Source organism: Camelus bactrianus, chromosome 9, assembly GCF_048773025.1.
Source record: "Camelus bactrianus isolate YW-2024 breed Bactrian camel chromosome 9, ASM4877302v1, whole genome shotgun sequence".
Lineage (NCBI taxonomy): Eukaryota > Metazoa > Chordata > Mammalia > Artiodactyla > Camelidae > Camelus > Camelus bactrianus.
Window position 1 is genome coordinate 46157082 of NC_133547.1, and position 25825 is coordinate 46182906.

General features: G+C 44.7%; 2 protein-coding genes across 3 annotated transcripts in view; both read left to right on the plus strand.

Annotated features, from left to right (window-relative positions):
• Positions 1–20140, plus strand: part of PTGFRN (prostaglandin F2 receptor inhibitor) — a 71472-nt gene extending 51332 nt beyond the window's left edge. The window contains exons 6-9 of the mRNA XM_074370268.1: positions 1681–2100; positions 12297–12404; positions 16560–16865; positions 18395–20140. Coding sequence (XP_074226369.1) covers positions 1681–2100; positions 12297–12404; positions 16560–16865; positions 18395–18561 — 1001 coding nt within the window. The 3' untranslated portion in view covers positions 18562–20140. The remainder of the gene's footprint in view (positions 1–1680; positions 2101–12296; positions 12405–16559; positions 16866–18394) is intronic.
• A 154-nt stretch (positions 20141–20294) lies between these two features.
• Positions 20295–25825, plus strand: part of CD101 (CD101 molecule) — a 39545-nt gene continuing 34014 nt past the window's right edge. For both annotated transcript variants that reach the window (XM_010968163.3, XM_074370267.1), the window contains exon 1: positions 20295–24367. The gene's annotated coding sequence lies outside the window, so the exon portion shown is untranslated. The remainder of the gene's footprint in view (positions 24368–25825) is intronic.

The following is a 25825-nucleotide window of genomic DNA, read 5'->3' on the forward strand; positions in this document are numbered from 1 at the left end:
TCTCTAGTCATCATGATCTTTGTCCACTTTGGGTTATTCTCTCCCAAGCTCACACCCTACGTTAGACGTCTCACTTCTGATAACTGAGAGCCCTCCATCCTCAGCTCCAAGCAGTCTGTCCTCTGAACACACTCCCATCTTTCTAGATCACTCCCAGTTTCCCGTTGGCCTATTAACGTCCTGTTAGACCTCTTGTGTTTTGTTTTGTTTTGTTTTGTTTTTTAAAGCTGAACTAACCTTGATCTCATTTCCCCCTCCATCTTTCTGGTCCCCACTCTCTTTGTCCACCATTTCTGTTTTTCTCCTTTGACGGCCAAAGGATTTGATTTGTCTGTACTCGGTGTCTCTGGGTTCTCTCCTCCTGTTCTCTCTAATCTGCTCTAACCTGGCTCCCCACCCTCCCCACACCACTGCTCATGTTATAATTTCTAGAGATGGACATATGGCAAAACCCAGTTGTTAGTCATCTTGCCTGATTTAGCAGGGTTTAACACTGGTGATCATTTCCTCTTCTTGGAAATACTTTGGTTTTTCCTTGGCTTGTGGGACACCACCCTCTGTGGGCTTCTCTCCAGCCTTGTAGCTCTTCTTCTTGGCCTCCTTTGTTGGTTTCTCTTCATTTTCCTGACCCTCCAACATTAGACTGCCTTCAGACCTAGTTTTTGGACTTATTTTTATCTCTTTAACCTTTGGCTATTTCTTCTAATCTCACAAATTTGAATTCCAAGAAAGAATGTGAACGGCTCAGTGGACCCTCAGGAGTCAGCGACTCTGGAGAGACACCCTAACATATGTGTGCTCCTGATAGGCTTGGTGGAACAGCTGTTCCCCAAAAAACCCAACATAATTTTATTTTATAACTGGATGGATTCTAGAATTATCTCATTAAAGGATAAAAAGGATGTGCTTAATTCTTTTGCCCATCCATTCAACAGATATTTCTGTACCTCTTAAGTGCCTGACATTGAATTATTATAATATCGATGAATTCTAATGTGTATTTGCTTAGGGATTTTTTTTTTGACAGAGAGGCAGGGAGGAACACCCTTAAACCTTAAGGTAGGACAGACATGGGCACTTGTTCAAAACGTTCAAACAGCATCTCTGAGGAAATGACTAGATCTACAAGCAGATGCCCCAATCAATGGAATGATCACCTCTTCTGTAACATTACCATCATAGGATTAAGCAGAGAGAGGACCCATTTTTCCCTTGCTCTGCTCTTCCAAGCCGGCTGGTTAAGCTAACAGTGCTTCGCCTGTACCCGGCGGAGCCTCAGGAGGGAGAGGCAAGAGGCATCGCCTGAAGCCACGTCTCCCCCAGGTCGCTAGAAGCGAGTTCTCCTTCACATCCTTGGGGGCACCAGTAGCTTCCCAAATTCTCACTCTGGGTGAAACTTCTCAAGGACTTGAAAATCCTTAAAACCAAATTCTCACCCATCGATCCCCTCCTCCCTCATACCCACTAAATCATTTCAGACTGCTCCACTTCCTCCTGCGTGGCGGTGTTCAGCCCGCTTACCAGTACACGTGATTTTCTTTCTGGGTTTCCAGATTGTCTGAAATGCTATTGTGTGGCAGTTTGCAAATAAATTCCTGTTTCCTTGACATTGTGCTTTCAGATACGTACCCATTTAGCTAATCCTGTTAGAAATCACCCCTTTCTGGTGCTTCATTGCAGATTCCGTGCTTGTGGTGAAGGCGAGGCAGCCAAAGCCTTTCTTTGCTGCAGGAAATACGTTTGAGATGACTTGCAAAGTGTCTTCCAAAAATATTAAGTCGCCACGCTACTCCGTTCTCATCACGGCTGAGAAGCCTGTTGGGGACCTCTCCAGTCCCAACGAAACCAAGTACATCATCTCCCTGGACCAGGATTCTGTGGTGAAGCTGGAGAATTGGACAGATGCGTCGCGGGTTGATGGTGTGGTGTTAGAGAAAGTGCAGGAAGATGAATTTCGCTACCGAATGTACCAGACTCAGGTCTCGGATGCAGGGCTATACCGCTGCGTGGTGACGGCCTGGTCTCCTGTCAGGGGCAGCCTGTGGCGGGAAGCAGCGACCAGTCTCTCCAATCCTATTGAGATAGACTTCCAAACCTCAGGTGAGCAGGGACCCCTGGTGAATCATTGACTGAGCTAGAAAAGACCCTAGGGTTTTGATCCAGTGGCTTCATTTTTTTTCCAACGGCTTTATTGAGATATAATTCAGATGCCATACAATTTACACATTTAAATGTATAGTTCAGTATATTCACAGGGGGTGCATGACCATCACCACAATCAACTGTACAATATTTTCATTGCATCTAATTAAAACTTGCACCCTTAGCTGACACCCTTCACTTCCGGCCCCTAACTCTCCAACCTCCTATCCGCCAGCAACTGCTCATCTACTTTCTGTCTCTATAAACTTGCCTATTCTGGACATTTCACAGAAATCGAATCTCATATGTAGCCTTCGTGTCTGGCTTTTTCACTTTAGCATTATGTTTTCAAGAGTCATCCATGTTGTAACATTATCAGTACTTCGTTCTTTTTTTTTTTTAACATTAGAAAATTGTAGCCTTTTTATTTAGTACCCAGAGAATGCCAGCCATCTAACATGATATCTTGTTAAATGTTGCTCACAGAGTTTTAACAAGAACGAAAATATGTGTAATTTCTATGTTATCTTTGGCAGGGTGTAAATTCAAAATGATAGCCGCTTCTTTAAGTGGCTCCTTTAAGAGGGAAAAACACTGTAAAAGGCACTAGTGGATTTGGTCTTATATGAAAAATGTAGTACAATGAAAACTTTAATGTCAAAAAGAACAGTACTTTAAAGAAAACATTCATAAAATAAATGATCGTATCAACACCATAGTGTAGTCAGAAAAAGAAAACATAGTTATCTGAATATTGGGGACCTTTTCTTTCAGCTGCAGAGTTTACATTTTTAAGTACATGTGAATCAAATGTACACACCATTTTGGTTTTGAGAAGTGCAAAAAAAAAAAAAAGGCCAGTAAATATCACATTTTCTATATTAGAAAATGAGTTTAGGAATCCCAGCATACTTGGGAAGTGTTGACACTTTTTTTTTTTGTAACTATAGGAAACTGCGTTCTCTCTGCATAAATGTATGTAACTCACAGCTGCCAGCCCTATTACTGTTTTTAAAAAAATTAAACGCAGAAAAACCACATTCTTCTTTTTTTGTACTGTGGCATTTAAGGCAGAATTGTCAGCACTTCATTTTTCTGACTGAATAATGTTCCATTGTGTGAATGTACCATGTTTTGTTTATCCATTCATCAGCTAATGGGCATCTGAGTGTTTCTGGTTCTTGACTATTATGAATAACGTTGCTGTGAACATTTGTATGCAAATTTTTGTGTGAACATACTACCCCTCCTTTTGACCCTCACTTTTTTAACAGATAAACTGAAACACACCTACATCACATCTTTTAGGGAACATGATGAAGTATAAATAAAAGAAGAGGGACTCAGCCTCCAGAGGGTGAAATGATTTGCCCAAAGTGGAAGATTCAGAGCTAAGATCCAAGTCTTATCCAGCCCTTGGCTTTACTCTTAGAGGTCCCTAGGACTGAAGGTGACAGGTGCTGTGCTTGGCCTAACTTACCAGAGCAGTATTTCCTTACAGGGGACAAGGCTCCCAGCCTTCTGCCTCACCTTGCTTTGGGACTAGAAAAAGATTCTAAATAGTCGAGACTCCAGAGCTGTGGTAGTGTGGGTGGATACATCTGTCAGCCTGTTTTGTTAAGAATAATTATGAGTTGTGTTCATTTATGGGAAGGTTAGTTAAAACAAGAGCATTTTTATGTCTATTCTGAACCTATTTTAGCTTTGGTAAGTAAATGTTTTTATGCCATGAGGTGGAAAGATCCACCTTTTTTAATTGCATAGGTACATATTCTCAAATGGAAATGTTTCTTACTCATCTGAGTTCCTCTGACAAGTCTGTCTGTGTATGTGTGTGTGTTGCAGCAGGTAGATGATTTAAAATTTTTTGATCCTCAATCTTATTTAGAATATCAAAGCAAAGGATCATCCTTTGTGAGTTTAATATTGAATATTTTCACTAAATCTGCCCTGGGTTCCAGCTAAAGATTTCTGAATGTGTAAATGAATACTCATCTGTGAAACTCCAGGCACTGAGTCAGTGTAACAAATGCAAGATATTTGTTGAATTTAATTATTAACATTTATATTAAATGTAAAGTAGGCTTTAGTGAAAGTTATTTTCTACTAACATTAGTTTGTATTATTATAACCTTTTATAGTGTATAGTGAAATAATATTCTGGCATCTAACAGTCTCTTAACCTTTAGGTTAATATAAAGTAAATATTGATTTAAACCCTTAGATTTGGAAAGAGCAGAAGAAACACAAACCTTTCATTCTGCATCTGCTTGTATGTTTTTTACTAACAGCTTTATTGAGATACAGTTAACATACCATAAAATTCACTCGTGTAAACTGTTGTCAGTGTTTTTTTTTAATATATTCACAGATATATATTGTGCAGACATCACCACTAATTCCAGACATTTTTAATCACTGCAAAAACAAACTCTGTGCTCATTATTGGTCACTCCCATCTCTACGTCTAGCCCCTAGGCAACCACTAATCTACTTTCTATCTCTCTAGATTTGCCTCTTCTGGACATTTCATACGATCTGGCTCATATAAGTGGGCTTTGGTGACTGGCTTCTTTCACTTAGCGTAATGTTTTCACGGTCCCTCCTGTTATATCTTGTGTCAGTTCTTCATTCCTCCTTATGGCTGAATGATATTCCATTGTACAGATGGACCACATTTTTCTGTGACTGTTCATCAGTTGATGGACATTTAGATTCCTTCCACCTTTTGGCTATTATGAGTAATAATATGCTGATATAAACACTAGGATATAAGTTTTTTGTGTGGATGTAACTTTTCATTTCTCATCTAGGAATGTTCTGGATCATACAGTATCTCTCACTCTTCGAGGAACTGCTGGATTGTTTTCTCAAGCAGCTGCACCGCTTTACATTCCCCCCAGCAGTGTGTTCCACCTTCTCACTCACCCTGTTATTCGCCATCTTTTTGATTATAGCTAACCTCGTGGGTTCGAAGTAGTATTTCATCGTGGTTTCAATGTGCATTTCCCTACTGACAGTTGATGTTGAGCGTCTTTGATGTAGTTATCGGTCAGACGTGTATCTTCTCTGGAGAAACGTCTATTCAAATATTTGCCCGTTTTTAAATTGAGTTATTTGTTATTTTTATTGTTGACTAGTGAAGTTTTCATAGCGTCTGAATACAAGTCCCTTAATAAGATGTATGATTTAAAAATATTCTCTCCCACTGTGTGGGTAGTCTTTTTACGTTCTCAGTGGTGTCCTTTGAGGCACTCAAGTTTTTTATTTTGATGAAGTCCAGTTTACCTATTTTTTTCTTCTGATTGCTTGTGTTTTTTGGTGTCATATCTAAAAAAGCACTGCCTAATCCAAGGCTGTGAATATTTATACCTGCAGTTTCTTCTAAGGGTTATGTAGTTTTCGCTCTTACATTTAGGGCTATGATCCATTTTGAGTTAATTTTTGTGTGTGGTGCGGAGTAAGGATTCAGTTTTATTCTTTTGCATGTGAATACCTAGCTGTCGAAGCAGCATTTGTTGAAAAGTCTGTTCTTTCCCCCATTGACTTATCTTGGCACACTTGTCAAAAATCATTTAACTGTGAATGTTAGGGTTTATTTCTGGACTCTCAGTTTTGTTCCATTGATCCTTATGTCTGTTCCTATACTGTTACCACATTGTTTGGTTGCTGTAAGTTTGTAGTAAGATTTGAAGTCAAGAAGTGCAACTTCAAAAACTTTGTTCTTTTTCAGCATTGTTTTGGCTATTCTGGGTCCCTTGCATTTCCAGGTGACTTTTGGGATTAGCCCATTAATTTCTGCAGAAAAGACAGCTAGGATTTTGATAGGGATTGTGTCGAATCTGAAGATGAGTTTTGAGAGTATTACCATTTAACAATGTTGTTTTCTAATCCATGAATATTTCTTTCCATTTATTTGAGTCTTAAAGTTTCTGACAGTAGTGTCTAAGTATTATATTCTTTTTGATGCTGTTGTAAGTGAATTGCTTCCTTAATTTCCTTTTCAGTTTATCCATTGCAAGAGTATAGAAACACAACTGCCTTTTTGGGTATTGAACTTGTATCCTGCAAACTTGCTGAACTTGTTTATTAGTTTTAATAGTTATTTTGTTGATTCTTTAGGAATTTTATTTATTTTTTCTGTATTTGTTTTCATATTCTTTTTCATTAAAAGTTATTACAAGATTTTGAATATAGTTCCCTGTGCTATACAGAAGAAATTTATTTTTTATCTAGTTTTATGTATAGTAGTTAATATTTGCACACCTTTAACTCCCAGATTTATCCCTTCTCACCCTGTATCCCCGTTGGTAACCATAAGTTTGTTTACTATGTCTGCAAGTCTATTTCTATTTTGTAGATGAGTTCATTAGTGTCTTCTTTTTTTAGATTCCACATATGACTGCTATCATATGGTATTTTTCTTTCTGTTTCTGGCTTACTTCACTTAGAATGACCATCTCCAGGTCCATCCATGTTGCTGAAAATGGCATTATTTTGTTCTTCTTTATGGCTGAGTAGTATTCCATTGTATGACTATACCACCACTTCTTTATCCAGTCCTTGGACATTTAGGTTGATGGACATTTAGGTTGTTTCCATGTCTTGGATATTGTATATAGTGCTGCTATGAACATTGGGGTGCATATATCTTTTCGAATTAGAGTTTGCTCTGGATATATGCCCAAGAGTGGGAATACTGAATCACAGGGTAAGTCTTTTTTTCAGTTTTTTAAGGAATCTCCATACTGTTTTCCATAGTGACTGCACCAAACTACATTTCCACCATCAGTGTAGGAGGGTTCCCTTTTCTCCACAGGCTCTCCAACATTTATCATTTGTGGACTTTTTAATCATGGCCATTCTGACTGGTGTGAGGTGACCTCATTGTTGTTTTTATTTGCATTTCTCTGATAGTTGATGATGTTAAGCATCTTTTCATGTGCCTGTCAGCCATTTGTATGTCTTCATTGGAGAATTGCTTGCTTAAGTCTTCTGCCCATTTTTGGATTAGTGTATTTTTTGTTGTTACTAAATTGTATAAGTTGTTTAAATATCCTGGAAATTAAGCTTTTGTTAGTCGCATCATTTGCAAATATTTTCTCCCATTCCGTAGGTGGTTGTTTTGTTTTGATTACAGTTTTCTTTGCTGTGCAAAAGCTTCTAAGTTTAATTAGGTCCCATTTGTTTACTTTTGCTTTTATTTCTATTGCCTGGGTAGACTGCCTTAGGAGAATATTGCTAAATTTATGTCAGAAAATGTTTTGCCTATATTTTCTTCTAGGAGATTTACAGTGTCTTGTCTTATATTTAAGTCTCTAAGCCATTTTGAGTTTATTTTGTGTATGGTATGAAGGAGTGTTCTAATTTTGTTGATTTGCATGCTGCTGTCCAGTTTTCCCAACAACACTTGCTGGAGACTGTCTTTTCTCCACTGTATATTCTTGCCTCCTTTGTCAAAGATTAATTGACTGCAGGTCTGTGGGTTTATTTCTGGGCTCTCTGTTTTGTCCCACTGATCCATATGTCTGTTTTTGTGTCAGTACCATGCTGTTTTGATTGCTGTAGCTCTGTAGTGTTGTCTGAAGTCTGGGAGGGTTATTCTTCCAGGTTTGTTCTTTGTCTTCAATATTGCTTTGGCAATTCTGGATCTTCTGTGCGTCCATACAAATTTTAGGATTATTTGTTCTAGTTCTGTGAAAAATGTCCTGGGTAATTCGATAGGGAATACAATAAATCTGTAGATTGCCTTGGGCAGTATGGACATTTTAATTCTTGCAATCCAAGAGCATGGGCTATCTTTCCATTTCTTAAGTCATCTTTAATTTCCTTAATCAATGTTTTGTAGTTCTCCATGTATAAGTCTTTCACCTCCTTGATTAGATTTATTCCGAAGTATTTTATTGTTTTAAATGCAATTTTAAAAGGGATTGTTTCTTTACTCTTTCTTTCTGATGTTTAATTGTTAGTGTAAAAAAAATGCAACTGATTTCTGTATGTTAATCTTGTATCCTGCTACCTTGCTGAATTCTTTTATCAGCTCTAGTAGTTTTTGTGTGGAGCTTTTCTATATATAGTGTCATGTTTCCACATATAGTGACAATTTTACCCCTCCTCTTCCAGTTTGGATCCCTTTTATTTCTTTTTCTTGCCTGCTTGCTGTGGTTAGGATTTCCAATACTGTGTTGAATAGAAGTGGTGAGAGTGGGCATCCTTGTCTTGTTCCAGATTTTAGCAAGAAGTCTTTCAGTTTTTTACCGTTGAGTACTATGCTGGCTGTGGGTCTGTCATAAACAGCTTTTATTATGTTGAGATATGTGCCCTCTGTACCCACTTTGGTAAGAGTCTTGATCATGTCATCTACGAACAGAGATAAGCTTACATCTTCCATTCAGTTTTATTGAACACCCTCCATTTATTTTTCTTGCCTAATTGCCCTGGATAGAACCTCCAGTACAGTGTTGAACAGCAGTGGCACAAGTGGACGTCCTTGTCTTGTTCCTCATCTTAGGGAGAATGTTCCCCATTAAGTATCTTTGACGGTTAAGTACCGTGGTAACTACAGGTTTTTCACAGATGCCGAATATTGAGTTGAGGAAGTTTTCTTTCATTCCTAACTTATTGAGCATTTTTATCATGAAGAGTTATTGGCTGTTGTCAGATGCTTTTTCTGTGACTCTTGAGATTCAGTGATTATGTGGTTTTTGTCCTTTTTGTGTATCTGTTTTGTTGTCTGTAAGATTTTATTCCGCCTTGTTTTGCTGCTTATTTGATGTTTCTTTAAAACTGTTATGAGGAAGAGGGGAGACATAAAACCTTCCACATGTATTTCTGGGTGAGGAATGGGTATTGAATCTATTTCTCAGTTCTTTAAATCTTAGCATAACAGAGGAAATCCCTGTAACTTACAGGGTGAATAGACTGCCTAAAGGTTTTGTTTTATTTAATCCACAGTGTTGTCATGGCCAGTTCGCAGTTTAATTAAGAGGAGCTGCCATCAAGTCCCGCACCCAGCCCAATGCCATAGTCCTAAAGAGCTCCCGGAAAACATTGACTTGATACTGAAGAGCCGTTACTTCCTAAAAGTCAGCAGCACCCCTTGAAACACATGTAACAAAGAGGTCCTTCCTGACATCCACCTTTCTGTCCCCTGGTTTTAGTACACTTGCCTCTTGGTATGAGGACTGTGTTCCTCAAAGATGACTTTTACTGACTCAAAGTATCAGGTGGAGTAGGATGGTATAAATGTGACAGTGTTAAAGATTTTGGCCTCTTAAAAGAATAATGAGAACGTTCTTCTCCTCCATGGGGAAAATTTGAAAATATGGTAAAATAGAAAGAAGGAAAAGGTAATCATCCATAATCTTACCAGAGAATGTTCATTAGTGGTGTTCATCTTCTTAGAATTCTTCCCTTGCATGTTTTCCTGATGACTTTGAAATCAGGCTATATATACAATTTCATGACCTGCTGCCCCGCTACTTTAACATTAGAGGATAAGCATTTTCTGTGTTATAACAAATTCTAGGTAAATACTAACTTTAAAGACTCCACCTACTAGAATTTGGTTACCCATTACCCTATTGATGGACATCAGATGGTCTGCAATTTTGGCTTTCACAAAAATACTGTTTTTCTTACAGCCTTATTTTAGGGACTGGATTTGGAGCATGGTTTGTATCAATGTGTTTAAAAGCTAAGTGGTCTGTGTACTTTCTGCAGCGTCGGAATTGGAGGAAATCTAGTGACTCTGGTTGTTCGCTTAAATTATCTGTGCTGTTGTCTGTCATCTGTGAAGTTAACCAGACAAATCCCCTCACAAAAACAGCATTGCCCCAGAAATTGACCATAATAAAAATATTTCTAAGCCTGGGATAATGACCCACATTTACAGCGAGTTGTTGATTTCATTAGAAGGAAGTCCACTGCTGCGAATAGTTGACAATGAAGGCCTTTTCCCTCCTCCTTGTCTGCATGGTGAGCACAGCACAGATGCTCTGTTGTTCCCAAAGCCACGGCCACGGCCACGAGGGCAAATGAGAACTGTAACTTGTGACCTAGAAGGCATTTTGGGTTTTCTTCGGAAATAAAAAGAAAGTGAAAATTGTCTAAATTAGGTAAGGCAATTCGTCCAAATAAGGAAAAGGAAATATGTCCAAATTTCTTTGCTGTTTCAAATTAAGCAAATAGAAAGCTAAATCCTTTCTGGGGATCTCCTTATGCTTTATCCTTTTGTGTTCTCTTAGAAGGGGCCTGGACAGTTGAAGAAAGCCTCATAGCACAGTTCTATTTATAACCGTGAAATTTTTAGTCAGAGGCAGAAGGAAAAAATGTGGCCCCCATTGCTCCCCATGGTTGCTACTAACCTGTCCTCACAGATGGCCATATACGGCATGCAGTCCCCGAGTCATTACCGCTGAGCCAACTCAGAGCAGCTGGCTTAATGCTTTCCCACCTCACTGCTGTAAACAGAGCAGAGCCAGGGTGGTAAAGACCAGAGGGAACTGTGGCTGAGGGCCGAGTTAACTGAAGGACTTGATGGTCCAGAAGTAAAGTTTCCTTGTCCTTTTGTTCCTTGTCCTTTCCTCCCTTTCCCCATGTCCTGGGACTGCCATTCTGTTAACGTTCTCTGTCCCCTGGGGTGAAGCATCGTCCCGCCGCTCTCTGGCTAACCTGAGCTCTCTGCAGAACCCACCCAGGGCTGCCCCACGCCCTCAGGTTTCCATGTTCTACAACCATCCTTCACCTTTCTCCCAGCAAAACACGGGTTACTCGTGGACTTGGTGTTAGGAACATGATCTGATGAATTCATCTTACAACTCATGCTGAAATGAAAATATAGCCTTTTCAATGCTTTGCCTCATTGGCTCACATGACCTTTTTTGTCTCTTTCTCATGGTCATGTCTTTTGGATGTTAAAAAGTACTTTCTCCTTTCTAGTAATTTGATTTTAAAGGCAGTCACACGTGTATCCTTAGCTTCTAATGAATTTCAGAATCAGTGTCCAGGGCCATTATCTTTGCTTTCCAGAAAACCCAATGGAAGTCTCAGCATTGGTATTCTGGAATCTTCTTCAGGTTTGCCTATTTCTTGATATTAGGAATTGAGATAAGGTCAATGTTAAGCTCTTAAGATTAGATTGGCTTAAAGCTGTGTGATACTCTCACCTAAAAGTGAGCTGTAAAGGGGTGAAAAACAAAGACTGCGGACCTGACCCCTCTCTCTCCCTAAGGAGGGGAGAGAGCTGCAGATTTCTTCCATTCAAAGCATATTTTTTTTCCATTTAATAAGTCATTTATTTGTGCATAGTAATGAAATAGCACAATAATAGTTATACCTACAGTCAAATGCATCCAACTGACTCTATGATAAATACTATCAACTTCTGACCCTAAATTCTTTTTACTTAATCCTTCGTGTTTTGTTGCTCATATGTATAGTCATTATGTTACAACTTAAAAGCTTGGAACAAGTCTGCCTTGTAGTGAGTAGATGGTACTGAGTTAGTGTGGTTTGTGTAGAAACATCTTCTGGGCTGTGGAAGAAGAAAAGGGATCTTTATTACAGTAAGTGGGATATTGCGGGAGCGTTCTCAGGAAGGTATATAAGACAAATCCTGTCTGGGTGGTATTTTTAAAAGGAATTTCCATGCTGCCTCAATTTCCCCCAGCAGATGAGAATCGCCTTCTGTGTGCCCACCATACTTTATAGAAATGTTGTCATTGTCAGCTTGTCTGTCTCCTTACTGAATTTCAACCTCTTCACAGCAGGGCCTGTTGCCAGTGCCCAGCACAATGAGGCTGCTCACTCTCAGGACCAAAATCCTCCCTGATTTGGTCCTGAGCCCTCTGATCTGTGAGCCACTCTGGCCTGGGAGTGAAACATATGGTCAGAAACAGCCCAGGCTGTACCAGGATGGGAGGTGGTGTGGTCTTCAAATGAGACCATGGCCGTCTTCTTAAGAGGAAGCTCATTTGGATATACTTAATACATGTGTCTCTCTAAATAGAAGAAAAACAGCCTTAGAACACCTATTTGAATTTCTAGCCCAGTTTCAAGGAAAGGGAGCCCACATTTAGACGCCCATTCGGGCCCCAAGAATGGAATTTAAACCACAATGTGGAAGATCATGAGGTGGCATTACTTTCTTCCAGGTCCTGTATTTAATGCCTCTGTGCACTCGGACACACCATCGGTTGTCCGGGGAGATCTGATCAAGCTGTTCTGTATCATCACTGTCGAAGGAGCAGCCCTGGACCCAGGTACTTCTCTCCGTCCATCCCCTTCCCTTCTTGCTTTGTGTAAGTGTCTCTTTTTATCATCCCCACTATGTTGTTACCCAGATGTGGAGATCAGGGATTGGATTGTCTACTTATCCCCAAACTGCCTAGCTCAGTACTTTGTATTCACTAGGTGTCTAATAAGGGCTTATTGAATGGATGGAACAGTTGGTGAGATCATTTGAAAACAGCCAGACCTTTGAATCTGTGTGGTCAAGGCAATCTAGTGGCCACTCAAGCTGGTTTGCGACCACTGGCAGAGTCCAGCTCCCTCCCTTTTTTGTGTTTTGTTTATTTATTCAGATAGTTCTTGAACCCCTGTAAACAGGTGCTGGTCCAGATGCTGGGAATAGAGGCGTGATCAAAACACCCAAGCCTGCCCTCATGGCGCTGGCAATGTAGCTAAGGAGACAGAAAAGCAAGAAACCATCGTATGATGTAATATCAGATAGCGATTAAGGCGCTGAAGAAGTAGTGAGCAGAGCAAACGAGTCAGCAAGTAACCAGGGCATGCTGTTGTAGTTTAACTTCTCAGGAAACCTTTGTAAGTCTTTTCTTTGCAGAAAATGTTAGTTTTACCAGCAGGATGTCTGAGGGCCCGGGACCAGCAGTCCTACTTTTTCTGCTTGGGCCCCTCAGTGCCAGTTGGTGTTTCACTCATGGACCCTCAGGGTTTGAAAGGACGTTAGATGCAATTGGGTGTCTCTGTTGCTGAGCAGGACTGTCCCCACCTCCGGCTTCTCCCAAAGAGCCCGTGGAGACCCTGACCCACTGCCCGTCTCTCTTCTGTGTGCTCTGACCCGGGGTGCCTTTGTACCGCACACCCCATAACAGGCAGAGCCGTGGCCTCGCACAGATCCGCGCCCTGAGGAGGCCAGATTGTGTGGGGTTCACTAAGTTCTGTGGCCCGAGGTGGAAACTGGACGCGGGTCTTCATTCTGAGTTAAAGGGCAGGTTATCGGGGAAGTGAGGGTGGGCTGCAGTGGACCCAGTGTGACGAGCACGAGCAGTGTGACTAGCACTAGCACATCCCCTGAGGTCTGGCTCCCGGGGGCCCCCGGTTGGAGGTTCAGGTGGCGGCTAGTTCAGGGTCGGCAGACCTTTTGTGTAAAGGACCCAGGGAGGAGGTATTTCGGCTCTCTGGGCCGGGTGGTCTCTGGGCAACTGCTCCACTCTTGTTGTGGAGCGAAACCAGCCGCCAAAGAGAATAATCTAAACAAATGGGCCCGGCTGTGTTCTAGGGAAGCTTTACTTACAAGAACAGGTGGTGGGCTGGGCTGACCTGCAGGCTACACTGTCCTGACCCCTGGACTAGTTGACTGATACCGAAAGGGACTCTTGTGGGGAACCGGGCTGTGGTTGAGCTCTCGAGGTGGGAACAAGGAGGAGGGTTTGTGGAAGATGCAAGAAAAGGGAAAGAGAGAAACCCATCCAGACCAACCGTGTGGTCAGCTCTGTCCTCGGGGGGTAAGGAAGGAGGAACCGAGGCCTTCAGTGAGCTGCTGGTCCTGTGGAGACGCCAGGAAGGGGTGGGGGGGGGAATCCTTTTTAAAAATTGGAATAATGCAATGCCCTTTTCACCTGTAAAGCTCATGTATAGAGATGTACACAAGTAAATCATTTAAATGTCCTTTCTCAGTAAATTAATTGGTCACCAATTGTGGCCTTAATATAAACGTCTTTTTCTCCAGTTTAACTGCAAAAGCTGTAAGTAACTGTTATCTTGCAGATCACAATTTTCCAGAACTTTGCACTCTTGGACTGCATGGGTAGAAGATTCTGAATAATTAAACACAGGTTGTAATTTGGTTTTCCCCACACATCCTATGGGCTGTGAAGAATTCTCTTCTGGAAAGGACATGTGGCCTCAGTGGGCCGAGTGCCAGGGTGCTCCTGCGCCAAGGCAGGGGGAGGGAGGGGAAGATCACCGCCCTTTAGAGGCAGTGTCTTAGGTCTGGTTCCCCAGAAGCAAAGCCTGAGATGAGTGTGCAGGTGATTTTTAATTGAAGGTGTGCTCTCAGGAGGAAACTGCGAGGGAGAGAGGGAATCAAGACAGCAGGGAAAGAAGCCAGGCAAAGATACGAGCTCAAAACAAGTCTAGCTCCCTACGGAAAGCTCCAGAGTTGTACCACACAGTGTGGCCTCTGTGAGCTAAAGGACTGGGCTTTTATCCCCCGCCCCCTCCCAAACCCCTGCCAGTGGGTCAGTCATTGTCCCCAGTGAGTGGCTGGGGAGGGGTAGTGTTTCTTTACCTGGGAAGGTGGGCTCTCCAGAAGGTGGCTTCTGTCAGCCAAGGCCAGTCCTCTGGAGAAGGGTACGGGTGTGAGAGCCTAGCAGCCAGCACTGGCAGCAGTTGGGGACGCAGCGCTCCAGCTGATCAGGGCAGGGCACCGGGAGCACCTGCTGCAGGCAGTAACGCCCTTCCTGTTACAGCATCTCAGTACGGAGCGCGGGTGTTGAACCGTGGAGGTGAGGCTGCCCCTGGCGGCCAACTTGCACTGAGTGCTCACTACATTCCAGGTGCTGTTGTAAGTGTTTTAGAAAGTTAACCCACCATGGGTGCTATTGTAATGTCCTCCTACAGAAGAGGAAGCTAAGTCACAGTGAACTTAAGTGACTCACCCGGGTCACATGGCTAACAAGAGCTGGCGCTGGGATTCTAGCGCGGGTAGCCGTGCCCTGCAGCCTGCCCACTGCTCCATAAGGCAGGGCAGACCCGGGTTAGAGTCTGGGCACAAGTGACGGGGACACAGCTGTGATTTTGCCTTCAGTAACCACCTGGTGCCTGCAGGTGACAGCAGCCCTGAGCTAGTTGTCACTGAGTACCTGGGAGTCATCTGGGTGCCCGCTCTGCCCCGACACCATGGAGGTGTGAGGATGGTGACAGCATTCCCTCTGCCCCAGGGAGTTGGTCCACGTGACGAGAGGTGACCTACATGCTGGGAGCAATCGGATGCTGTGCTCAAGTGCCACAGTGGGCCGATGGGGAGAAAAAAGGTATCTTGGTGCCTCAGACTAGAGAGCTGTCATCACGTCCGTAGAGTTGAGGTTTGCCTGAGGCCCTTCATGTTTTTAGAGAGAGTTGAAAAGGAATCATCATTTGAATAATTTTGTAGAAATTCTTGCTTTTAGTTCTGCTTACATTTTTTTAATATGTAAGCATCTGAATATAATTTAGTTGCCTTATAATGTGCTTTTTATTATTAGTGTATTTTTACTAAATGAATAAATGTTTCTTTTTTGTTTGACAAAAATTGTGCTATTTAACATTTGTATAGAAAGCCTTGTCACTGAGTTTAAGATAAAGCAGAGTCCGTGTCCTCCCAGTCCTTTCTTGTCTGCGGGGTGAGTCTCAGACCTGTCGCAGCTGGTATCACTTGATAACAGCCAGAAGAGGTCAAGGGCTTATGATGTGCACTCTACTTCCATGTTCTAGGAGAATTAGCGCTTGTGTCAAGGCCTTCTTTCTCTTAGGCCCTTATCAATTTATTTGAGGCTGTTAGAACCTTAATTTTGCAGAGTACCTTCCTTAGTCACTGGGACTGTTAAACTGCGTTCAATTTTCTCAGCTTGACATTTTTTTCCTTCTTGTTTTGAACTTAAGCACGTTAGGGGGGAAAATCTCAGCAAACAATGAAATCTAAACTGTTTACAGCTCTCCATTTTGTACAATTGATTTTATGTACATGTTGTTCTTTACAACTTTAGTGTCCTTCTCGTCTTGGGGGACTTCTGCCTGAGATGTCAAAGGACCCTACTTTCTTTGGGAGGCAAAGCATGCAATGTCACTGCATACCAGCTTTACAACCCATGTTCCCTGGAAGAGACAGTTTTTGGCTGTGCTTGTCAAACTGGGTCGTGGCAGTGGCGTGGTTAGGAGGGTGGACTCTGAGCTAGACTCCTGGGTTAAGCCATCCACACTGCTGCCTCCTGGCCCTGTGACCTCAAACAAGGTATTTGGTCCCTCTGTAGAGTGAGGACTGTGATGGTACCTCCATCATGGGATTGTTGAGGATACAGTGAGGCCCACGGCACATAGTGCAGGGCTGGCCCGCAGTCAGGATACAGGCGTGTTAGCCATGCCTGGTACTTCTGCCTGTTGCACTAACCCCAGGGTTTTGGCTTGGTAATCCACAGATGACATGGCCTTTGATGTGTCCTGGTTTGTGGTGCACTCCTTTGGCCTGGACAAGGATCCCGTCCACCTGTCGTCCCTGGATCGGAAGGGGATTGTGAGCACAGCCCAGAGGGAGTGGAAGAGCGGGCTCAGCCTGGAGCGTGTGAGCGTGCTGGAATTCTTACTGCAAGTGCATGGCTCCGAGGACCAGGACTTTGGCAACTACTATTGCTATGTGACTCCGTGGGTGAAGTCACCCACAGGCTCCTGGCAGAAGGAGGCAGAGATCCACTCCAAGCCCATCTTTATAACTGTGAAGATGGATGGTAAGAATGACACACAGGTCACTCTCGGTGTTGGAGGCATGACTCCTCTCTGTGCTCTGCTCCCGTGGACGGGATCCATTTTCCTACCCTTTGATGAACGTGCCCCCTTTCTCTCTAGACCTGGCCCAGTCTGTACCCAGACAGAGCACACACACAGCCCTTGCTGTTTTCCCAGCTTTGGTATCGTGTGTGCTGGAGGCATCCTTGGGAAATGATTTGTTAAGACTTACTGGAAGGATTTTTGATGCTTTCTGTAAATTCTATACACACCCACTTAGCTGTGCCCTAGGATTGGCACAGATTCTGCCAGACAGAGGCAGAGAGCAGTGCCAAGAGAGTGGGTTCAGGTCTCCAGGAGGGGCTGTGAGTGGGTCCCTGCCTTCTCTTGCCCTCCTGTTAGTTCTGCTTCTTGGAAAAGGGAGGTTCCCCCTGGTGTCACTACCACAGAGAGGGGTCTTCACGGAACCCTGAGATGGGAGGGGGAGGTCTCGGCCTTGTTTGCCCACGCTGACCACCGTGGTCTGCCTACTCAAGTGGTCAGAGGGCCCACTCCCCACGCCTCTCCTCCCCGAGCGTCCCAGAGTGGGGGCGGTTGTTCCTTGGTTAACGGGAAACATGTCTTCTTTGTAAAAACTGTCAGAGTAAAAGTTAATTGAAAAAAACTCATGGAGCGAATTCAAGTCCAGGTGGCTCTGAGGGTTAAGTCGGAGCCTTTGAGTGCATTTCCCTGGTGATGTGTCAGTTTGGCTGAAATTGGACTGGAATTGACTGGAACTGGAACCCCAGCCCTTCCGCAGATGACTTAGTCTCTCTAATCCTTCATTTCCTCTCTGGTAAAATGGGATAAAAAAATCTCTCATGGGGCTATTGTGTTAAATGTCAGGCAAACAGCCACGGTGCCAGCATCCACTCAAGGCTGGTACTTTGGGGGATGGGAACATGGGACTCTGGGATGTGGGATCTAAACAGTGTTTGTGCATTCCTGACACTTCGTCTATTTATACCATCTTTGCATCTTTGAAATTTCTTGCTTGAAGATACTCCATATGAAAACCCAGAATTACCAAACAAGTAGGGAGTGATTATTCACTTTGCTAGATAATTTACTATAATGTTCCTTAAAATAGCTCTCCTAGTACACTTCAGTTATTTGATGCGGAGAATTGATTTATGTATGGTTTTTCTTAAGGATGCATCTGCTACCGAATGTGTGGTGCCCTTATACTGACTTTTAAAAAATCAATCTCCTGCCAAAACCCTAAAAAGCAAGTTGACATTCAAAGCCATGGAAGGAAATCTTTTTTCTGGTTTTTCCCCCACCTCCACGGAACAGGGTGGGGAGACATTTGCTCACTTTTTAGACACGTATGGCTGAGCTGCTCCTGTCTCTAACGCTGTGCTAGGTGCCAGGTGCGTGAGATCAGATCCCTCAGGGCGAGACCCCGCTCGGGTGGAGAGGGGAGGCGGTGGTCTTTGTGGACCCTCTGGCCCCCATCGCTAACCGGTTCCCTTTGATCTGCCCCTCCCAGTGCTGAACGCCTTCAAGTACCCGCTGCTGATCGGTGTTGGCCTGTCCACTGTCATCGGGCTCCTGTCCTGCCTCATCGGGTACTGCAGCTCCCACTGGTGCTGTAAGAAGGAGGTCCAGGAGACAAGGCGTGAGCGCCGCCGGCTCATGTCCATGGAGATGGACTAGACAGTGCCGGGAGAGGCCAGGACAGAGGGACGGTCAAGGAGCAATTTGGGCGAGAAGAGGACAGTGATCTTTTAACGCAAAGTGTGTTACACTAAAAACCAGTCCTCTCTAATCTCAGGTGGGACTTGGCGCTCTCTCTTTTCTGCATGTCAAGTTCTGAGCGCAGACCTGTCTACCAGCACACAGCCCTTCTTCCCACGGCACTTTCTGATAGAACAGTCGAGTGTGTGTTTTCCCAACTGCGGCTTTTTAATGGTTAACCTTTGTCTAATTTTTTTCTCCTACTGGTTTATAGATCTCTGACCTGAGTGTGTTTCTATCTTCGGTTCAAGGGGTTGCGGTGAGGAAGGGGTGATGGCATTCAGAGTTCTTTGTCTTGGGTGAGAGCGGGACTGCCCGCGTGAGGGCCGGCTTCCCGCTGGAGGCACGCGTCAAGGGTGCCGCTCGGTAGGACCCTTTACCCCGGCCGAGGGACAGCACAGCCCAGTGCCAGAGGCTTGTTTGTGGCTTTTACAACCCTCCCCCACCCCCTATTTTCAGGGGTTTAGATGACATTTGAAATCTAAACTTGCAGGACGTAACTTCCTGTTGAGCCCCAGTGCATTCTGTTGTGTTTTGTTTTCTGCTCCTCTGCCCCCTTTCCATTTCTTTCGTATTTACTTTATGTGCGCGTGCTGAGATGGCCCTGGAATCGAGAATTTGGCTCTCCACCAAGCACCTTATCTTGCCACCTTAGCCTTAAGAATGAGAATGAAGAGAAATACACAGCCACCTCTGTCCAGGGCAGTACGAAGGCCTGCAAGGAAGAGGAGGTTGGGGACAAAGAAAGGAGCAGACGGTCACTTCCATAGCTCTGAGGCCACTATGCCCCCGGGGGCCCCGAGGATGGCGGAGGGGGGATCCTGGGCATTAGATTTCTGCAGCTCGTCCCTGTAGGGTCAGTGGTGCCGGGGTGTGTCAGGTGGAAGGAGCCACCTCCACCCCCTGTCCTGCCCTTTGTGGGGGGTAGGGGCCTGGTGGGTCTGCAGGGGGACCCACAGACCCCCTGCGTCCTTCACGGGCTACTTGGGCTCCTTAACATGGAGGCCAATTGCTGCTTGCAAAACTGACTGACTTCACGGAATCAGAAATTACCTAGAAGAACCATGCATTTTCTATGACCTTTTCAGTCCTTCAAGTCTTTTTAAGATCCTCTGCAGGGGGTTAGTGAGAAAGGGTATACTTTGTGGTATGTTTGCTTTCCTATTAGGAAAACAGAGGAAACCCAGCAATTTATTGCCACGTGAACAGCCTACAAAGTAGATCTGAGAGCAGTCCATGCTGCCCGATTGCTCGTACCGGGAGTAGGACCATGGACCCAAAGAGATCTTCCGCTCCCTGAAGTGTCTCACCCCCTGCACAGCGCTGGCCTTCGGGAAGCATCCCAGTGGGGTTTTCTGAGGCTCGCTGGTGACTCATGCCCTACATTGCAATCCTCTGTGCTTTTATCCTGGCTCTGAAGGATCTAACACACTGCTCTGTCTTCCGAAGGGGAAAAAAAGGATTCGTCTGTTTTGAGCAATAAAGTCGTAGAAAATGATGGCCATTCATGTGCGGCTCTTTGTCACAGTGGGCCGGACGAGCCGTACCCCTCCCGGCTCAGCATCTTCCCCTCCACTCCCCTCGCTCTGTTGCCCACGATTCATTCTGCACTTAGCACCGAGTGCCCCACCAGGAGGCAGACTGCCACCGAGTTCTTCCTTTTGGTTTTGCCCAGACCACACACGTGATAGAAGCTAGATTCTGCCCTAACCATAGCAGCACAAGTGAATTCCAGGCCTAGCCTCTGTGGCGGGCAGACGGGCAGCAGATGCCAGAGCCTAGATGGCAAGAGGACGGGCAGGAGGCCTCACTAGCACTAGATTTGGGTGTTTCCTACATGCCGTTTCCTAACTGTGCTATTTCAGAGGAGGTGGGTCACAGGTAGCTGTGCAAACCGGCATTCAGGAGAGAACACATAGAAACAGGTGCTGTGTTAATAACAGCCGGTGCCCTTTAAGCCCTTGCAGTTATCATGTCTACTAAAAAAAGATTCAGGATGTTCATAGGGCAGGCCCTTGGTAGGGTGGAAAGGGTACTTGGCTATGGGTGTGACCAGGTGGCCCCGGGTATGTCTAAATCCATGGCTGGGCCATGGCAGACATTCAGTGACAGTAAAGGTGACACATGCTCACACACTGTACCTGTTCCTTGCAAACTGCTGTTACAGTTCAAAGCTGGGGTTGTCAAGGCACTGACTCTCCCCCCACCCCACCCAGCCCCACCCTCTGTCCACTGGTCTGGTACAAAGTAGGGAGAAACCCCAGGGTGTTGCACCAAGGATCTCCTTCCTTCCAGAAGCATAGACCTGGCTGGAGCGTGTGTCCTTTTAAAAGTGTGAGATGCACTCTTTTGTTGTACCAAATACCGCCCCCTGCAAAGTGCTCTTCTGGAAGAGGTTCCTGCCAGAAACACTGGTACGAATGGAAGAAGGGCCCAGCCACGATTCCCACGGATAAAATTGCACTGCTGAACGCAAAGATGCTTGATTTAAAAAAAAGTTTGGTTTTTTTTTTCTAATCATAAAAATATCCCCAGGAAAGAGCCTAAGCTATGTTCAGATAAAAGCCTCAAAATTACTTTCAATTGTTTACTTTATAATGTTTACATACACTTTTCACTTTTTTAAAAAAAAGAAAATGCAAACTCTGACTTTTTAACAACTTTTCAGATTTTTCATGGGACGGTGGAACCCTGACTCACCAACTGGATTTCAGTCTTAATTTAGGAATGTATTTATCTGTGTGTTTCCTCCCCTCCTATCCACGTGGCTTTCCCTAAGATCCTGGGAAAGACGGCCCCTCCTGCTCAGACCCTCTCCTGTTTCCCCTGGTGGCTCTTGCTTCTTGCTTTGCAGACTGCCTGCAGCCATGGTTTTGTCACTGACATCTGTGAGCCAAAGACTGAACCTTTTTAGCAGGAATAATAAGCAATACTACACAACTTGCTACTTTCAGAAAAGTTTTTTTTAGCTTCACCGATGACAACAGAGGAAGAAGGGAACTGGGATTGGGGTAAGTTCTCCTCCGCTGTCTGACCAAATTCTCAGTGATAAATCTTGTGTGCAGATCACTAGGAGAAAAAAGTTGACTCTCTTTCTTTTGTAGCGTGGCACATAACGATCTGCCAAATTTTACGTAGACCAAGAAAGGGTCTTGTGTATTTTTGTCCATATCCAATGTTATATGAACTAATTGTATTGTTTTATACTGTGACCACAAAATATTATGCAATGCACCATTTGTTTTTTATTTCATTAAAGGAAGTTTAATTTAAATTGAAGTTGTGTAAGCAACTTGATCTCGGCCCCTGTTTTCCTTTCATCTCCTTTGCATGAGGGATTGTGGCTGAATCAGTTGCAACCTGTGCACCTTCTGACCTCTTTGGACCCCATGGAAGCATTGTAGATTTTCCCCAGAAAGGGAAGAAGAAATGGATGTAATGGGATCAATATTGAGATGCCCACCAAGCGGAAAGGTGAGGGCTAGGATCCTGCTGCTGGTGGACGGTCTCTTGGTCTTCACTGAATTCTCATGGCACTTCAGGTCTCCTGTCAGGAAAGAGAGAAGTTAGAAGTGAGATGGTTCCTCTCTGCGGATGAGGAAACACACCAAGGTCTGTGACCATATCGTGACTGGAACAGAACAGCTTTTCTGACTCATGACCCAGTCTGGAGCCAAACCAGTCCAGAAGGTGCTAGCCTTCTACCCTGTTAAAAAAACAGTGCTTTCCCCAGGCCGCTGTCTGCAGGGACCTGGATGGGAGGGCGCGCTGGGAGCCCCGACTCCCCACTCGCCTCTGGGGCCGTTTGTGTCCTGGGCAGAGACATCCTCACTTGCAAGGTCTCTGGGGGCCGGGCCTGTGGAAGGTACTGGCAGTGATGGAGCACAGTCAGTGCACCCCTGTGGGGCCTGGCCTGCCGCTGCCTGCTTCTCCATGAAGCAGGAGGATTCTGCTCACATCAAAACGCTGACACAGTCAGAGCTGGACTTCAGCAGCCCCCTGCCTGCTGCTGAGCCTGTTCCTGCCTCAGTTTATTTTAAAAAGAAAAAACTTGCTTGCACACCTCCTGTGGCCTAGGCACTGTGCTCAGCACAAAAAACCTGCCACCTACTCACTTTCCTGTAGGCCTTGTCACGTGCTGTCTGCTTGTCTGGAAACCTCTTTCCATCTGTCCAACTCCGACTTCTCCTTCAGGTCCCAGGGGGCCTTTTCTGCCCCCCATCGGCTAGGTGTGGGACCCCTGACAGATGCTCTGGTTGTCTGAAAGCGACAAGAGGGCAGGGACCCCTCACCACTGTGACAATAGCTAACACCGGGATCCTTAAATGTGCTGTGACTGGGCGGGTGCCTCAGGTCATCCCCAGGTGACTACAGCAGAAGCTTTCTTACCTGCTCTTCATGTAACTGGATCTTGCAAATAACAGCCACTCCACGCCCTCTAACCCACAGACCCATGTGTGTAGCACGCCGCTTTAAAATACAGGTCTTAGGATTTAAATGAGGCAACAGATCAGGAGATGACTGCCCTTGAAAAGACAATCACAGATCTCAAGGGGGGGCTGTCACAGGGGAAAGCACCAGGGTCCATCCGGAGGCAGGGGGATGAGGGAAAAGCACGGGCGACAAGCTTTGCTGTGGTTTTCGCAGGAAGGATCGGGCCAGTCAGGGTCAGCAGGCTCAAGGCTCACTCGGTTGGGTAGTTTTCCGCGGGCTCTGAGGCCTAGGGAATGTCCCTAGTTATTTGGTGTGATGAAAAAACAGCTGTTTTGAGTTGCTGCCCAGGATTTGACAGTCTAATAGCCCTAGCCAGAGTCTGGACATTTAGATAAGGACCTGAGTTTAGGATTTCCACCCAAGGGAATCCCCCTTTGCTTTTCCCGGGGCATCTTTTAAAATAACCATTTTGAATTGAGCCTGCAACCTCGGCCCCAACCACCTTCTAAGTACTAGATACCTGCTACCCTGCTCTCGCTCCCCTGCTCACTGGAGACCGGGACGTCGGAGGGCTGCCCTGCCCCCAGCTCATTGGCCCCACCGGCTCTGCTTCCTGGGATCTGTAAGTAATAATTTCTGTGACTTGACTTTCTTTGTGTGAGGGTATTGAAACTGCTTTCAATCAAAACGACCCTGGGGTTTGACTTCCCCAGGGTGGGTGTTGAGATACTCTGGGAGCCACCTACTGACCCCGTGTGGGTGGCCTGTGCCTCCTCATTCAGCAGGTCATAATCTGCATATTCTTAATTTAATACACCAGCTATGCCTCCCCCAACACATCCGGTTCCTGGCCCCGGGCCCTGGGGGGGTGATCAGAGCAGGGAACAGAGGTCCTAAGGGCGAGAGCCCAATGGTGGAGATGGAGGGGTATGGACTCTGCATTGTTCTGTTTGCACAGGAAAAGTGTGCTCACAGGCAAATGCGAATTATTTCCTTTCTCTAGGTGCTGGCCAGCCCTGGGATGAACAGTCTCTCCAGGATCAGCAAGGTCCTAGGTGTCAAAGCGTCAAAGCCAGAAATAAAATGACATGATTAATACATTGGCCACGTGGGGCTTGTGCACCTGGGTGGCGCAGCTCCACCCACAGAGGCGATGCTCCCCCAAGCCCTCTCTGTTCTGTTTATTCTCCAGCCAATGTGTGCCAGCAGCACTGGTTGCTATGATGACAGAACTTCATTGAATAATACGTAAACCAGTGAATAGAAGTGCCAAAGAAAGGTGTTGATAAAGGTAAGATGAATTCTATGGAAAGACTCAAGAGGGAAATTGCTTATTTTTAAAAAATGCTGTCTAGTTGGGTGGGGGTATAGCTCAGTGTTAGTGTGTGCTTGGCAAGCACGAGGTCCTGGGTTCAATCCCTGGTGCCTCGGTTAAGGGGAAAGACAATGCTGTCAGTTCCAGGCAAAACAACTATAAAGGACGGAGCGGGAACAAATCACAAAAACATGGAAGGGTTCTGTACTCCATTGGCTTCACAAGTGTTCTTAAAATTTTTACCCCTTTTTAGAGAAATCAAAGCTGAAAGTTGTAGAAAAGACATAGGTTTGCTTTATGCAAAAAAAAAAAAGTCATAGGAGACTCCAGACAACAGACCAGTAATCAAAGGAAAGACCTGGGCCTGTGTCTAGAGATTGGTGAATGAATATTCAGGTATATAATTGAGCTGATAACACAAATTTTGAGATACAGAGGAGTCTTTTTAATGATTCCCAACTTTACCTGACATTTTCTGTTAATCAATAAACTAACAGCTCTAATTGTGTCAGATAATGGGGTTTCTCCTGTTACTGTCCCCATTCTCATATTTAGGGAGATTGAGACAAACTAATTTGCTTCAGATGTGAACCCAGATCTTTCTGACTCCAGAGCCTGTACATGGTCTAAATCACTGTACCAGCTGCCGTGCCTGGAGATTTTAGGCATTCAGTACCTGTTGAAGAAGTAGAAAGATGAGTAAGAACTGGCCTCTGCCCTTAGGAAGTTTATGGTCTTGTAGGAGAGGGAGGCATGTAAAGAATTCATTTCATTACAAGTAACAAGTAAAATTATTATTATTTCTCTGACATAGCATACAGGAGAGGGTGAACTCTCTAAGGTGTCAAGAAAGGTTTCACATAGGAGATGCAAACCTAGATTTAAAATTTTTTTAGTGAGTAAACATCCGCCAGGTAGGAAAGGCTCTAAGCAGAGGGGAATAATAGCATATGGAGAGTTAGAGAAAGGATGGTAAGGACACGTTCAGAGAAATACAGTGATTCTGTCTGCAGGGTGAGGTTGTGGGAGAGATCTGAGGGGCCAGCTTGTAAAGGTCAGGGCAAGGAGTTTGGACTTGATTGTCTAGAAATATTTGGGGAGCCACTGAAAACCTTTAATGGGGAGAATGCATAGCTATTTTCACATTTCAGATCACTCTGGCAGGTCAAGTAGGGAAAGGGGCAAAATCATGATCAGCATCCTGCTGACCCTTTCAGGGTTTTCTTTTCCATCCTCCAGTCACTCATTGTCCTACACATTCTGCTTTCTGAAGATCATGGATGGCAAAGTTAGAAAGTTCAGTAGAGCCCAGAGCCAAAAGTAAGAAGGCAGCCGTAGAATGCACCCATTTCCTGGCAATACAATCTTGTCTAGATTAGTTGATTCCTCTAAGCCTCAGTTTTCTCGTCTGTAAAATGGGATTAGTAATGCCTG